The sequence below is a fragment of the Metopolophium dirhodum genome, chromosome 1, assembly GCF_019925205.1.
Source record: "Metopolophium dirhodum isolate CAU chromosome 1, ASM1992520v1, whole genome shotgun sequence".
Lineage (NCBI taxonomy): Eukaryota > Metazoa > Arthropoda > Insecta > Hemiptera > Aphididae > Metopolophium > Metopolophium dirhodum.
The window spans coordinates 88,169,758-88,184,746 of record NC_083560.1 but is presented as its reverse complement, the minus strand read 5'-3'; the positions used below and the strand labels follow the sequence as shown (position 1 = coordinate 88,184,746).

General features: G+C 40.9%; 1 protein-coding gene across 1 annotated transcript; it reads left to right on the top strand.

Annotated features, from left to right (window-relative positions):
- Positions 1-11,675: 11,675 nt before the first annotated feature.
- LOC132943958 (uncharacterized) lies at positions 11,676-14,147 on the top strand. Its single transcript, XM_061013141.1, has 2 exons — positions 11,676-12,428; positions 14,019-14,147. The coding sequence occupies exons 1-2, from the start codon at positions 11,676-11,678 to the stop codon at positions 14,145-14,147; spliced, it is 882 nt and encodes a 293-aa protein (XP_060869124.1).
- Positions 14,148-14,989: the final 842 nt, after the last annotated feature.

The following is a 14,989-nucleotide window of genomic DNA, read 5'->3' as shown; positions in this document are numbered from 1 at the left end:
GCAAATTTAAGGTATAAGGTGATTTTATAATACCTATAGTCGATAACGAAATTAAATAAATAATAAATATTAAATAGTCGGTAACACGGTTATCTACACATCGTGTTCACTTAGATAACCGTGGTCGTGAACACGGACCATGATTTAAGATAATATTATCTTAAATCGGGACACGGACGTACATACGTAATATTATTATGTACGTCGGTGGTCATGAATTATTAGCAATAATGAAATGTGTCGCGTACACGAAATGGAGTGGGGGAATCGGTCAGCACGACAACGCGATATGCGGCCTCCGTGATTCCAGATGTTACTATAATTTATCATTAAAAAGTTTGCACGTTTCCTTTAATAACTTAATTTCAAACTGTACGATTTTAATGATTTTTCCAAAACATCAACCGTACAGTTATCTGATTGTTTCCAATTAGTTAGTTATTAATTGATTTAGTAGATAATTAGTTTGGTGTAGGTCCGGATAAAAAAACACCAAAATGTTCACTAAATGGGAAACTCCTGCTTCGAGATGATAATAATTACATTATCATTCTCCGCCGCACCGCTTTAATATTTTTTATACTTAGCTCGCGCCACGACCGTGGTGCTGGATATAAATTATGGTCACATAGTAATTATTGTCCGTTATCAAGCTGTATTATATTAAGTCCTATCAAGGTTAATAGATACCTAATTAATGTGATTTATGTCCCGGTTATTATTTTTTTCTCTCCATTTCTTCTATAAATCGGTTAATTTATTTCAAAACTATAGCATTTTTGTTATTTTTCTAATATTGAAGAACGCGTGGATTTAATTGAAAAGAAATTGGATGATCGCCGTTTATGTTTCAGCTCTACAAATGTAACAGTTCACATAGGGCAGCATATTGACAAAAATACATAAATTGTTGAAAAAATTCAATACTGTACTTTACTAATCGTATGTTTTGTCATTTATTTAGTATATTTTTCGTATATTGTTGTGTATTAATGTTAAATTGAATCTATTCAGTATCCATTTTTAAAAATACCAACTCAAAATAAAGTTTTAATTTTATCAATCTTATCACATTGATTTTTTATATTAATAATAATGTTAAAAAACAAATAATATTATACTTTAGTAATTTTTAGTTGTCGTTTAGTATGTTGTGTGCAAAAATTGATTTAATTTTGTTCAAACATAAAAATTCTAATACCTTATACCAGTTATATTTAAAATATAACAATACCTACATTATTTTTATCATTGTTAGTGTTTTGAAAGTTCTTTAAAAAAAAAAGAATTCGTTTCTTTGGAAAATGAACGAGTTTCTTTTTTATTTCGAAATAAAATAAAAATTCTTATTTAAACATTAATGTTTTTTTTCATATGCATATTTCTTAAATTTTTTTTTTTTTTTTTTATTGAACATAAAAACATTGGCTACTAGGCCATTAGTTATTGAATTACATTTTTTTTTTTAATGATTTACATTTTGGTTACGGTCGTTACGGATTAAATTAGGTTATATAAAATTTTTAATAAATAGTAATAATAATAATAATTTATTAATTTTCCAACAAGCAAAATATTATATACCTACAAATAGAGGTACCTACATATTTTATAATTCTAGTTTGAGATTTTCTTCAAAAATTGTTGGCCAACGTATGTCAACTGTCTTATTGTTTATTGTTATAATAATAATTATATTTTATATCATTTATTTTTATATATTATTTTTTACTCATTTCTATATAAATTATAACATCACTTTAAGAAATATTAATAAAGAGATTAATGACTAATGATTAACGATTAATGTCGATACTCGATAACGATCACTAATTAGCAATATACATTAAACACATTAAAAAAATATATATCTTAATTTCAATTTCTTACATAATATTTGTGTAAATTATTGGAACTAGAAAGGAAAAAAAAATTTTGTTATTTTTCCTTGAAAAAAAAAAACGACAATATATATATAAAAGGAATTCATTCAATGTGTTGTGAACCCCTGCACGCGCCGCACTGTTATGCACACTCAGCATATCGAGTATGCGCGGCTGTGTGGGTTCACACGATCGTCAGTCTGTATTACGTAGAGCTACGAGATTGTCTTTATTTTGATTATTATAACGTGTACAATAAAAACCAGTAGTTAGAACCAACAGTCGAGTGTAAATTTATTTAAGGGAAACCTAATATGACCTAAAATATGACTCAAACTTTGTTCAATTCGTTATTTAATATTCGGTGTATGGTGTTCGAAATGTATCTTAACTTTTCTGTTTCCTGGAATAAAAATTCTGATTCGCAGCAGTATAGGCAATAGGGTAAGCAATATCAGGTAGGCAATTTATCTGTGGTAGGTCGCGGACCCAGTGCTGTTTGTACGTAAGTGTAGGATTTAACTCTAAATTATCGAAGTTATATCAAGTTAATTTTGATATTATAATATAATTCGAATTGATGCCAGCTATTGTACCTGATCCGCCCGAATAACCAATGGCAACCAATAATAAATAATTACTAATTTCTACTGTAGAGTGTAACCAATGGCAACTATTAATAAATAAAAATAAAATTTCCAATTTCCATCTTGAACCTCAATGTCCCTGTTTGAGCAGCTATTTAAAATGCGAATTTCGAAAAATCCTTTCTTAGTGCGCCTATACATAGTAATAAATACATTTACTGAAAATTTCATATCCATAGCTTCAGCAGTTCCGGCTAGGCGATGATGAATCACCCAGGACAAGTCTTTTTATATATATAGATGTTAATATTAATATCAATTTTAATTTATACAACACCACACGTTCTTTATTTCTAAAAAAAAAAAAATGTTATATATATACGTCTGTTCTATTCACGAGTAAATTAATTCATGGTATAACACAGGACATATACATAGATATTCTTAACATTTGTTCTTTGTATTAGATATATATATATATATATATAATTGTGGATGTAAGCATTATAACCGGTGTCGTGATATAAGTGTAAAAAAAAAAAATATATATATATATTCATACGTAGGAGCGTGCGAATTTAGACATATACATTATAAAATATATATGCACGCCGTGTAGAGAATAGCGGGCTGGTCGTTCCATACAGCAATAATACCTAACAGCTTAAATAATACGGAGGGGTGAATGTCGACGGAGGACTCCAACGACGAATACCTCCCGGGCGCTGCTTATGATAGTGACGACAGTAGAGTAGGGGCAGATTCTAGACCTAGGCTTTTCGTTACGAACCGTCCTCGCACTAGAGCATTTGTCAGCAACAATCCCGACATACCATCAACGGCGCAAAGCGTAGGAACCAACACCGCCCCCCCCCCCCCCCCATCAGCTGCCACTAGCGACACATTCGACGACGTCGTAGCAGCGGCCGCCGCCGCGGTTTCCGGCACTACTACGGTAAACAATAACACGCGCGATAACACTACTGACCTACATACCAACACACACGCCGACGAGTTTACAGTAACACACACACACGCGCGCAACGACGCACAGACGACCGATAATAATACTAACACAATAAATACGGAAAATACGTCTAATATGGCTTTAGCACTGGGGGAAGCTCTTCGTTTAATCCCGTGCTTCGATGGCACAGTACCATCGGATATTTTCCCGTTTATTAGCGCTTGCGAAATCGCCATGACAAGTGTCTCCGACGGATGCAGACCGATCTTGTTAAAAGCCATAAAAACCAAACTACGCGGGAACGCTTATGCGATCACGCAGTACCGGGACGTTGAGCAATGGGAATCACTTAAAACCTTACTAGAGGAAGAATTTTGCGTTCAACGGACCGCCACTCATGTTCAACTTGAATAAAATGCAACGCGACAGCGAGAGGGAGATACGGTCAGCAGTTACTCAACCCGTATACAAACATTGTTCCACGAACTCTGCAACGCAAGTGTCGTAGGAAAAACGGCTGCCGAAGCCATAATTATCCGAGAACACATTAAGGGACAAACGTTAGCCATATTCATCGAAGGACTAAGGCAACCCATGAAAACAATAATCAAAGCGGGTAAACCAGCATCATTGGAATTGGCAATAAAAGAAAGTTTGGAAGAAGAACGAGTGTATAAATCCGATAAGGAGTCACAACGTTTCTTCAACAACTCTAAACCAGGAGGAAAGACCCGATACTGTAGCCGATGTAAAACCAATACGCACCAGACAGAAAATTGTCGTTTTATTAAAGGCACACAGACGGGAAAAACCAACTATTCGATTCATACTCAAGCGAAGTCCGAAACGGTATCCCCCACGGGAGGGGGAGAAAGAAAAAAAAACCCTATTGCAACTTCTGCAAGATTCCGGGTCATGACAATATAATAGAATGTCGCAAAAAGAAAAGGCAAGAGGGGCAAAGTACATCAACGGGCACGTCGGGAAACGACGGGCGCTCGTCTGTGAAGGGCGAACATACGGTGCGCAACCTCAAGCTCACGGCAGTGGCAAAGGAGTCTACGTTATTTCAATCGGACTCGTAGACAACCACGCCAAAATGGTCATTCCCCAATGCCACCAAGGGTCAGCAAACTTACTATTAGACACGGGGGCTGACCTAAACCTAATAAAACTGGACATTTTGTCTGATAATGTAAAGGTGAATACTGACCGGACCTATAGCCTCCAAGGTATTCATAAAACACCGGTCACCACGATGGGATCCGTCCTGCTGGACATCCACATCGGAAATTCTACACAGCCTACCGAATTCCAGGTAATACCAATGGCTTTCCCGATACCGCAGGACGGCATCATGGGACGACCACTTCTGGAACAACTAAAGGCTGTAATCGACTGCAATCAGGGGACATTGACGTGGGACATTGCCACCAACGAGATAACTGTACCACCGCACAGCCAGGTAGTGATACCAGTCTGTACCACGAACGTCGTCGGAGACAACCGAGACGTTCTAATTCATTCACAACAGCTCGCAGAGGACCTATTTTGCGGAAATGTGTTGAATACGGCACAAAACGGACAGGTACTGATATGCATAGCTAACTCGGAGGAGGTGCCGATACAAATGGAACCACCTCACTTGGACAAGCTATCGCACCAGCTGCTCGACGAAGCACAAGCTAAGACTATATTTAGCATACAGAGGGCCGATAACCAACAGAACAGAATCAATTTGTTACAAAAAACACTACGATTAGACCACGCCAACAAGGAAGAAAGGAAGTCTGTAGAAAACATCTGTAACGAGTACGCGGGCATTTTTCATCTCGAAGGTGACACCATCTCGTGCACGGATGCCACAGGGCGCACAACCGATTCACCAAAGACCTTACCGTCTTCCCTACTCGCAGCAGTCATAAATAAATAAACAAGTAAACGAGCTCTTATACGACGGAGTAATCACCACGAGTGACAGTCCTTGGAACGCACCTCTCTTGATCGTGCCAAAAAAGGTCAACGCTTCGGGAGAACAAAAATACTGTGTGGTCGTGGACTATAGAAAGCTCAACAGCCTCACTATCGGCGACGCGTTCCCAATGCCCAACATCAACGAAATATTAGATCAACTAGGTAGAGCAAAATATTTCAGCTGCCTAGACATGGCTAGCGGCTACCACCAGGTACCGCTACACCCTAAGGACCAAGAGAAGACTGCTTTTAGTACCAACCAAGGACATTTTCAGTTCCAAAGAATGTCTTTTGGACTAAAAGGGGCACCTTCGACGTTCCAACGTCTGGTCAACAGAGTACTAATGGGTATAAATGGTTTCCGGGCCTTCGTATACCTGGATGACGTGATAGTGATAGCATCATCAATCCAAGAACACGAAGAGCGACTCAGGGAGGTATTCGACCGTCTGAGGCAATATAATCTCAAGTTGCAGCCGAGCAAGTGCGAATTTATGCGACGGGAAGTAAATTACCTAGGGCACATTATATCTGAAGAGGGCATAAAACCAGACCCTAAAAAGACATCGTGTCTGACTAACTTTCCAGTTCCACGCAACCCGAAGGAGGTTAAATCTTTCCTGGAACTCGCGGGTTACTATCGAAAGTTTGTCAAAGATTTCAGTCAAATATCTAAACCACTCACCACGCTTCTTAAGAAAGAAGCGAGGTTTGAGTGGACGGACTTATGCCAACACTCTTTCGAGACGCTTAAGGGAGCTCTTACCACGGAACCAATACTACAACACCCGGATTTCTCTCAGCCATTTCTGATTACCACAGATGCGTCAAATTCGGCTATCGGGGCCGTTTTGTCTCAAGGACGAGTGGGATCGGACTTGCCAATATCATATATATCGAGAACACTTAACAAAGCGGAGGTAAATTATAACACTACAGAAAAGGAATTGCTGGCCATTGTGTGGGCCGTAAAACAATTCAGACATTACGTATTCGGGCACAAGTTCTACATCATCACTGACCACCGACCGTTAACCTGGTTATTTTTAGCGGCCGATCCAGGCGCGAGACTCATACGCTGGAGGCTCAAGCTAGAGGAACAAGACTACGAAATAATTTATAAACCGGGAGTTCTCAATACCAACGCGGATGCCTTGAGTAGGATACCACACATAAAATATTTTAATTACCTGGAAAGTGCTTACGATAACTTTGAACGCAACGACTCCCCGGTAATTAACCACCGAGTTATCGAGGTAGAAGGGGATCTATTTGAAGCGACCCAAGACTATGCACTAGCACACTGTGTATCCGAAGATATAGACCAGTCCCGCGGAATAGCCCTGGAGTTCATTGTAAACCACTGTATGACGGGGAGTATAAGACCATTCCCCCGGGGGTTTTTACACCTTTAGCCATATTTCTCGAGGGCGGCTACTTCACGCCTTTGTGACGCAGTCGCATCCCTCCGACGGGTTAAGTTCAGGGCGCCCTGGCGCCAGGCTGACGTTCCCCCGCCGGCTACTCTCGTCCGAGGTAGATGGTTGGGTCTCGCTGATCCGCGTCGGCGAGCGCTGGATTCGACCCAGTCAAATTCCTCCCCTTCTACTAAGGCGCTACTCCCAACAGCCCCCACGAGGCCATCCACATATGTCGTGGACGCGCGGCCGGCCAGCGCGAGCACGCGAGGTACCCGCGCGCGTCGGCCGGACGCGCGCCACACAGCTCGACAGGCACTGTTACCGTTCGGGCGTAAGCTAAGTCGGGTTTCCAGTGGGGCTGTCCTCATCGCCGACGGGATGAGATTGAAGGATCCGTTATCCAGAGTACTCACAACGACTCTTTTCCCACTAGCATCAACACCGGGGCAGTTCTTACGCTGACGCGATGCGACCTTTTTTGAGTGGTACGGTTTTCTTTTGCCGGGTGCCGTGTCCGTACCGAATGCTCGGGTTTGAGTGCTAGACGGTGGGTGTCCCCCAGCCGGACTTCCACCTTGCACGTGTTCGCACACGAGTTGGTCGGGCCCGTGTGCTCTCAGTCAGGTTCGTGCTAGGGGCGCCAGCGCGCCGACAGAGGTCCGCGTCTGCTTCCCCCGTCATGCTCTGGCGCCTCTCGCCAAAGCCCACTGGTTTGTCGCAGGTGGTATAATTCCCCCACTTGGGTAGATGGTTCCCGTGCGGAAAAGGAAGGTGCCCTCCATCACCTCGGTCGTCCTTATACGAGGACCCACGTCAGGGTCTTTTGACGTGCCTATCAGGTCTTCCCTTCCTCAGTGCGTTGATGCGCCTGGAACACGGTCATTGGTTTTTCCCGTGAGTCCGCGCTCAGCGTATCGGTCCGCTCCGATCGCTTGTACCTTGAGCACGGAACTTTTTCGTAGCTGACAGTCGGGCAGTCGTATGTGTAAGCAGATGCTCTGCGATCCTTGAGGACCTGCATATGGCAAGCTGCCCATCTCTGGGGTATACTGTTGGAATGGCTGGTCTGCTGAAAACTGCCTAGCCAGTCCTCTTTTCCTTCATTGATGACCCTTCCCCGTCGCCACCGGTAAGTCTCTGAGACCACCTCAAGGTGCTTCCTATTTCCCCGGGAAGCTCGGTTTGGAGATGCGCCCTCCACTGGCGTTGAGGTAGGAACGGGGTCCTCAAGTGGCCCGGGGGTGCGAAGACGCCTTCCGGCCGTTCGTCATCCGCCCAATCATGTACCCAGGCAGGACATCGTCAGCCGCGGTCTCAATCCCGCGGCTCTTTTTTTTGCTCCGCACGATTCTGCACAATCATGAGTGAGGTTTTCGTGAGGGCGCTCGAGGGTGTAGCCTTGTTCGAGCGCCCCCCAGCCTTCCTACCCATTTCAGACCCTTTGTGGCTAAGCGTGCTCTAAACCACCGGGTTGCCACCCTGGAAGGTACAGGTGGCCCAGGGAAATCGGAGGTCGTTGGTCATTTCGCTAGCACCAAGCATGGCCTGCCCCGAGCCCTTGTGATTACAGTTTAGTTAACTCGAAGCTCTAGGGCTAACTTCGTTAACTTCGTTAACACCGTACCCTGCCTGCCCCTTTCCCGGACCAGATTAGTCAGCCAGTCTTTGAACGTGACTTGTCTTGGCGCGGCCGGTAGCAGGTGTGTACATGTACTGGTCAGTCTACCCGCCTGGCTCGTCGTGACCTGGTTAGGCCGTCCTTGCCAGGCGGGTGAGCGCCAGTAAGTCTTCACGGGGTTACCTCGATGCCCTTTCAGCAACCTAGGTCAGACCGCTCCAGGGGCCCGCCAGCCCCTCCCCGACCGGCGGGCGCTTCACCCGTGAGGGCGCGGGAACACCGGCCTGGTGTAGCCAGCAGTCCCCCAGACCTGCCCTCGTTCTGCCGCCTTCAGAGTTCTGGTGGCCTCGTGTTGTTTGTAGCGGTCGGTTTTCGCTCAGCAATGGGGGATCCGAGCCCGCCGTCGCCGTCGTCACCGCAGTTTCTTTAGCTGTTCTTACGGCAGCGATGGGCCTTAGCTCCCGTTCCCTCGCTTCCGCCTAACGTTACTAAGATGTTACCTGCCCGTAGGTCAGGTATGTGGTTCCTGACTCCGCCCACTCTTCGGTGATTTCAGTCTTACGGTAACAAATTGTGCTTATTTTGACGACAAACTGTGTTTGTCGGCCCGAGGGCTGGTGCGTTCAAGGTTTTGCCACTGATGGCACTCAGCCGTCGAGGTTGGTTCCGGCACACAACATCGGAGTCCTCCCCCCAAAGCTGGGTCATTTGTAAACGATTGACTGAATCCAAATCACCGCCCCTCCGCCGACCATGTCGCCAGTACGCCTTCCCATCCACTCGGTTTGATCTCTCACGCCAGGAACACAACTTTGCACTTAGCTAATGTGAACCATCTATCGGTCAAGGTACTCATGAGGGATGTTCGGAGAAGTAATCACCCGACGCGACGCCTTAAGCATATAGGAGCTAGCGTCGGCCTTCTGTGATTCTCATCTCAAGCACTTCAGCGAGACGTTCGTCAGAGACGCCGTGATTGGATCTCGTGTCACCAGTTGATTCACGTAATCTACCGTAAATGGGACGATTGGCTCGGTGTTAGCAAACTTTTAAGTCAGTATCCATCTGCCGGCGACGTGGACGCCCCGGCCTTCGGCAAGCGCCGCGGTCTGTCAACCCCGCGACGCCCAGGGAAACACACAGGCCCCACCTCCTTGGCTGTGGTTTCGCTAGATAGCCCTGGAGTTCAATCGACGTTTTGGACATACCGACGTACTCAAGGGACAACAAAAGGGAGTAACAGAAATAGCACAATTGGAACACGAAGGTCAAAAACTGTTATATCTAATAACAAAGGAGAAAAGTTTCCAAAAGCCAACGTACGAAAATATATACCAAACTCTCCAAAACCTGAGAAGCAAGGCAGAACAAGAACTGATCTCACACATCGCTATGCCACGTATTGGATGTGGACTGGACCAACTCAATTGGGACAAGGTCAAGGCCATGATAAAATATGTATTTAAAGGATCACGAATAAAAATTGTGATTTACAGTCACCAGAGTTATAGCCCCGAAGAGAAACTTAAAATCCTTGAAGAATTCCATAATGGAGTGCTAGGAGGCCACCAAGGGATCTCCAGAACAATAAGGAGGATCAAGATGCAACATTCCTGGAAGGGACTCAAGGCAGACGTAATAGACTTTATCAAGAAATGCCAATCTTGCCAGGTCAACAAAGCCAGTAATCACACCGTGAAACAACCTATGGTCATCACGACTACAGCCAGAGCTCCATTTGAGAAAATATTCATGGACATAGTTGGACCAATCACCACATCCTATAAAAACAACTCCTACATCCTCACTATACAAGACGACCTAACCAAATATTCACTTGCCATACCGATACCTAGGCACGACGCCAATACAATAGCTAAAGAGTTTCTCGAAAAATTCGTATGTTTCCATGGAGCGCCAAAATCCATTGTAAGCGACCAAGGCTCTGGCTTTTTGAGCAAAGTGTTCACGTCATGTTGTAAGCTACTAAAGATAGAAAAGTTTCACACCTCCGCGTATCACCCGCAAGCGGACGGGGCACTGGAACGCAGCCATAGGACGCTGGCAGAATATTTACGTCACTATGTGGACAACAACCTTCAGGACTGGGACGAGTATATTCCTTTTGCAATGTTCGTCTACAACACTACGCCACATTCGACAACGGAACGTCAACCATACGAACTTCTTTACGGCAAGCCGGCCGAAGTTCCGAATTCACATTCGCGCACAGAAGAAGTACGGTACAACTACGACGATTACTGCTACGAACTGAAACAACGCCTGCAACGCGCACACGACACCGCACGTGACACTATCGTGAAGAAGAAGGAGAAATCTAAGGCACTTTACGACCGGAATGCAAAACCAATTACAGTGCATGTTGGGGACAAGGTGTTAACAAAATGGCATGCGAAGAAGGGGAAACTCAGTGCGAATTGGCAAGGCTCATTCGAGGTAGTCGGACGTACGAACACCGAAAACATAATAATAAAGAAGGGACGTCGGGAAGTGAAGACGCACATTAATGACGTCAAGCTTTTCCACAAATAATAAAAAAAAAAACACAAAAAAAAAATAACAATACTAATCTTAGTTCTTCATTTTATAAAAAAAAATGTACATATAAAATCTTTATACTAACCAGTAACATAAATTGGATGGTGAACAATTCATAGTATTAACACTCGCTTTAACTATTCGTAAAAATAACAAAATTCTACATGAACTTCAAACTCAAAATTTTGCAGGATAACAATCGTCAACGGACTGATCGCTTTATTGAGCTACTCCGACCAATACAACATAACGCAGTTCGATAGCCCACCGATGTACTACCACGCTATGGGAAACCTATGTATCACGGACTCTTACTGGAATCTACTGACCTATGTAAATCTCAAAAATTACGACGAACAAACGCGGATGATCGACAAGGGAATAGAACATGTAACCCAGGAATGCAAACAATTGTACGGGACGACAGCTGCCTGTGAGCAATTTGTGATCCAGGCCAATGCCATTATGAAACAAATTGAAAGCAATCGTCTACGTGTTTTATCCTCAGTTCATAAAACTGCGCACGACATAAAAAAAAGAGGTTTACTTAACGCTGTCGGTAGAGTAGCTAATGTACTTTTCGGTACATGTGACGATAGTGATGCTGAAAAGTTCTACAACCAAATAAATGAGTTCAACCGATTCATGCTGTCCGCTTCTGATCTGATGCAATCCCAGACCACAATAATTAGAAACACGGTGAACGACATCGACGAGACAATGCAGAGTGTGACGAAACAAGCCGAAGTTGTCGACGATTCAATAACTCATGAACGGATAACAGAGATGCAATCAAACTTTATACTCACAATCAACCTTCTTTCGATAGAGGTAGAAAATTTGGTAGACATTGTTAACTATGCAACGCTCGGACATATCCACAGTAGTATAATGAGTCCGAAAATCATCACACAACAAATAAGTGATATTAAAAGCAAATTACCGCCAAATTCCGAATTTCCGTTAGAAATAACTACCAATAGTATATCAGATTTTTTCAAATTAGCTACGGTTACAGTGATAAGTGTGGATGACACATTAATTTTTTCTGTCGAAATACCCGTCACAAATGGGATTAGATTTATGATCTATGAAGTCATACCACTACCTATGCAGTTAACCCAGGATCAAGTGATTGTAATCGAAGCTGAATCAGCCTACTTAGCAGTGGACAAAACGCAAAAGAAGTCTTCAGTCTTCATTGACTTTTTCCCTAATATTCCTCTAAATGTAATTCCAATTAATTTTAAAAATACCGGAGGCGTCGAAAGACGACATATTTCAACTAATAAGGGCATTCAGTATAATTTCAAGAATTTAGCTAGGCACGCGGGAGATTTAAAATCCTTACAGGAACAGATAAACGTCGAGCTAAATAGTAATAATAATCAACAAAGGCACACTTACACCACGACAACGGTGACTATAATTGTAATAATAATAATTCTAATTATATTAGTTATATTATATTTATTGTATAGAAAATTAAGTACATTAAAAAATAAATGGAAACTCGGGGCACCGGAAGTCCTAACGTCCTATCTTCAACAGCAAGCACCAATACAGAGGCAGAGCCTATAGCTTGCACAACAACAGGCGCAAGAGCGAAAAGCCTATTGCCCGAAATAATTTAAAAATAGGAAGCCCATAGGACAACAGGGCTTTCGTTTAGCCCCGGGGGTGTTGTGAACCCCTGCACGCGCCGCACGGTTATGCACACTCAGCATATCGGGTATGCGCGGCCGTGTGGGTTCACACGATCGTCAGTCTGTATTACGTAGAGCTACGAGATTGTCTTTATTTTGATTATTATAACGTGTACAATAAAAACCAGTAGTTAGAACCAACAGTCGAGTGTAAATTTATTTAAAGGAAACCTAACCATCGTTGAAATAAACGTCTCAGTTCGAAAGTACTAGTTGGCTAAACCCAGACAAACGGCAAACCGCGAACTCTGTAAGCACGGATTCAACTGGGCTTACAACAAATGTGAGGTTCTTTAAAAATGAATACGTTCCAGGAACTCGTTCCTTCCAAACAATGCTTTGTTAGTTATGTCAAATTAATTAATTTAATGAAGGTATGTGTAAATAGTAATTAGGTTAGTTGTTTCTTTAATGTCTAAAATATATTTATCTACCTACTCCTCTTTCATCTTGTCATTAAGTTTTTAACGGTTGGAGATTAGTATGTCCTTACACCTAATGATAAGTACCTTAGTTTTGTTAATTTACAATGTCTAAAGCTCAGATTAATATTCTAGTTGTTAAAGATGCTTTTAATCATTTCATTACTAAACCAATTCTAATTGAATTGGTGTATCTACCTATATTTGTTTCAAATATATTCTAGGTTTTTTTTTCAATTATATGAGTGTTGTTTATTAATAATATATTGTGGTGCAATTATTCATGTCATGTTCCAAAAAATTACTAACTATTATTTTATTTGAATTTGTTGAAGATCAGCTTTCCGACAGCTTGAATCAAACTATGTTATGCTTATAATTAAAGACAGTAATTTGCACAAAATTCATGTTGCTATTTTCAACATCATATACATAATACATACATGCAGTCAATGAGTGTCTATAAATCATTACTTGATTCATTAAATATAAAAATTATATACTGTATATTTTTGCATATTCTGACATTTGTGCGTGGTCTGCATATTATTGCATATTTAACAAAATATTTACTAGTGAATATTTTATACAATTTAAAATGCATATAAATCTGGTCTTTAGTAACCTACTTATAATTCATATACTTTACTTATTCAGAGAAACTTCCATATAACAAACTACCATTTAACAACATTTTCTGTTTAAGGAATTATTTTTGAGAACCATGACCATGACCATCATTGTTAACTTTCACAGTGACTTCGTTATATGGAAGTTTCGCTGTATTTAGATACTCTTGTTTCACTTGAATCAACAAATTCACTTCTATACTCTATATTTTTAAACCAAACTTATTTTTTCAACTTGTTACAAATCTTCAGGACTACTTAAGCAACACATTTCAATGCAGCATAAGGATACCTTTAATTGTAAATATTGTGAAAAAAGATATTCAAACAAACGAAGCCTTGATCGTCACGCCAAATGCCATCAAAATGAAACTCCATTAGAATTTCAATGTGTAAAATGCAATGCTTATTTTGATACCTTGGACAAAATGGAAGATCATTTTGTAGTACATTATGCAAGTTCTTCAATTAGATTTAGCTGTGATCATTGTGATTGCACGTTTAGAACATACGCGGAAAAAAAAACATGCCAATTTTGATCACTTGATTGAAATTGAGTGTGGCATTTGCCATGTTGTCTTACCAACTGAAGAAGCTATGGATAAACACAATAATTCTGTTCACCAACCTAAGAAATAGGAAAACGAAATGTACGAGTGCACTACGTGTGAAAAATATTTTTCTTTATTAAATAAATTTATTTTGTGCCAAAATGTATTGTTTCAATGATTTATCAAGCAAGATTTTTTTATTGTTTTATTTTTTAATTTTTTAATATGTCATTACTGATTTTATATTTATATATACACTTATTCATTTATGCAAAGTAGTATATTTTAAAGTTATCTTCAATGCAGATATTAGTTTTGAATATTATTTAAGTTACTAACTGCCTAACAGTCTGTATAAATACTGATTAGTGTTATTACAAATATTGGCATTATATAAGATATTTTTGTTTTATAATATTAATTTTTCCATTTTTTAATTATCATAGCAGAATCCTTTATTATGGCAATTTATTTTAAAGTGCCTATTTGTACAAACATTACTTTTAAAAATAAAATTACAGAATTGTTTAATAAGTTTTCTGCGATAAAATGTACCTAAAACTTTTGAAAAAAAAACTTGAATAGTATCATTATGGTAACCATAATTCTGTTGGTACAGTCATATATACATCCTATACAGACATTCCAAATAGGAAATAATAACTTTTTATT

Excerpts from the sequence above, each read along its gene's own strand:
- LOC132943958 (XM_061013141.1), top strand. The coding sequence starts at position 11,676 with ATGCAATCCCAGACCACAATAATTAGAAACACGGTGAACGACATCGAC. Across the intron at positions 12,429-14,018 it reads ACACTTACACCACGACAACG|GACTACTTAAGCAACACATT; the intron begins GTGACTATAATT and ends ACAAATCTTCAG.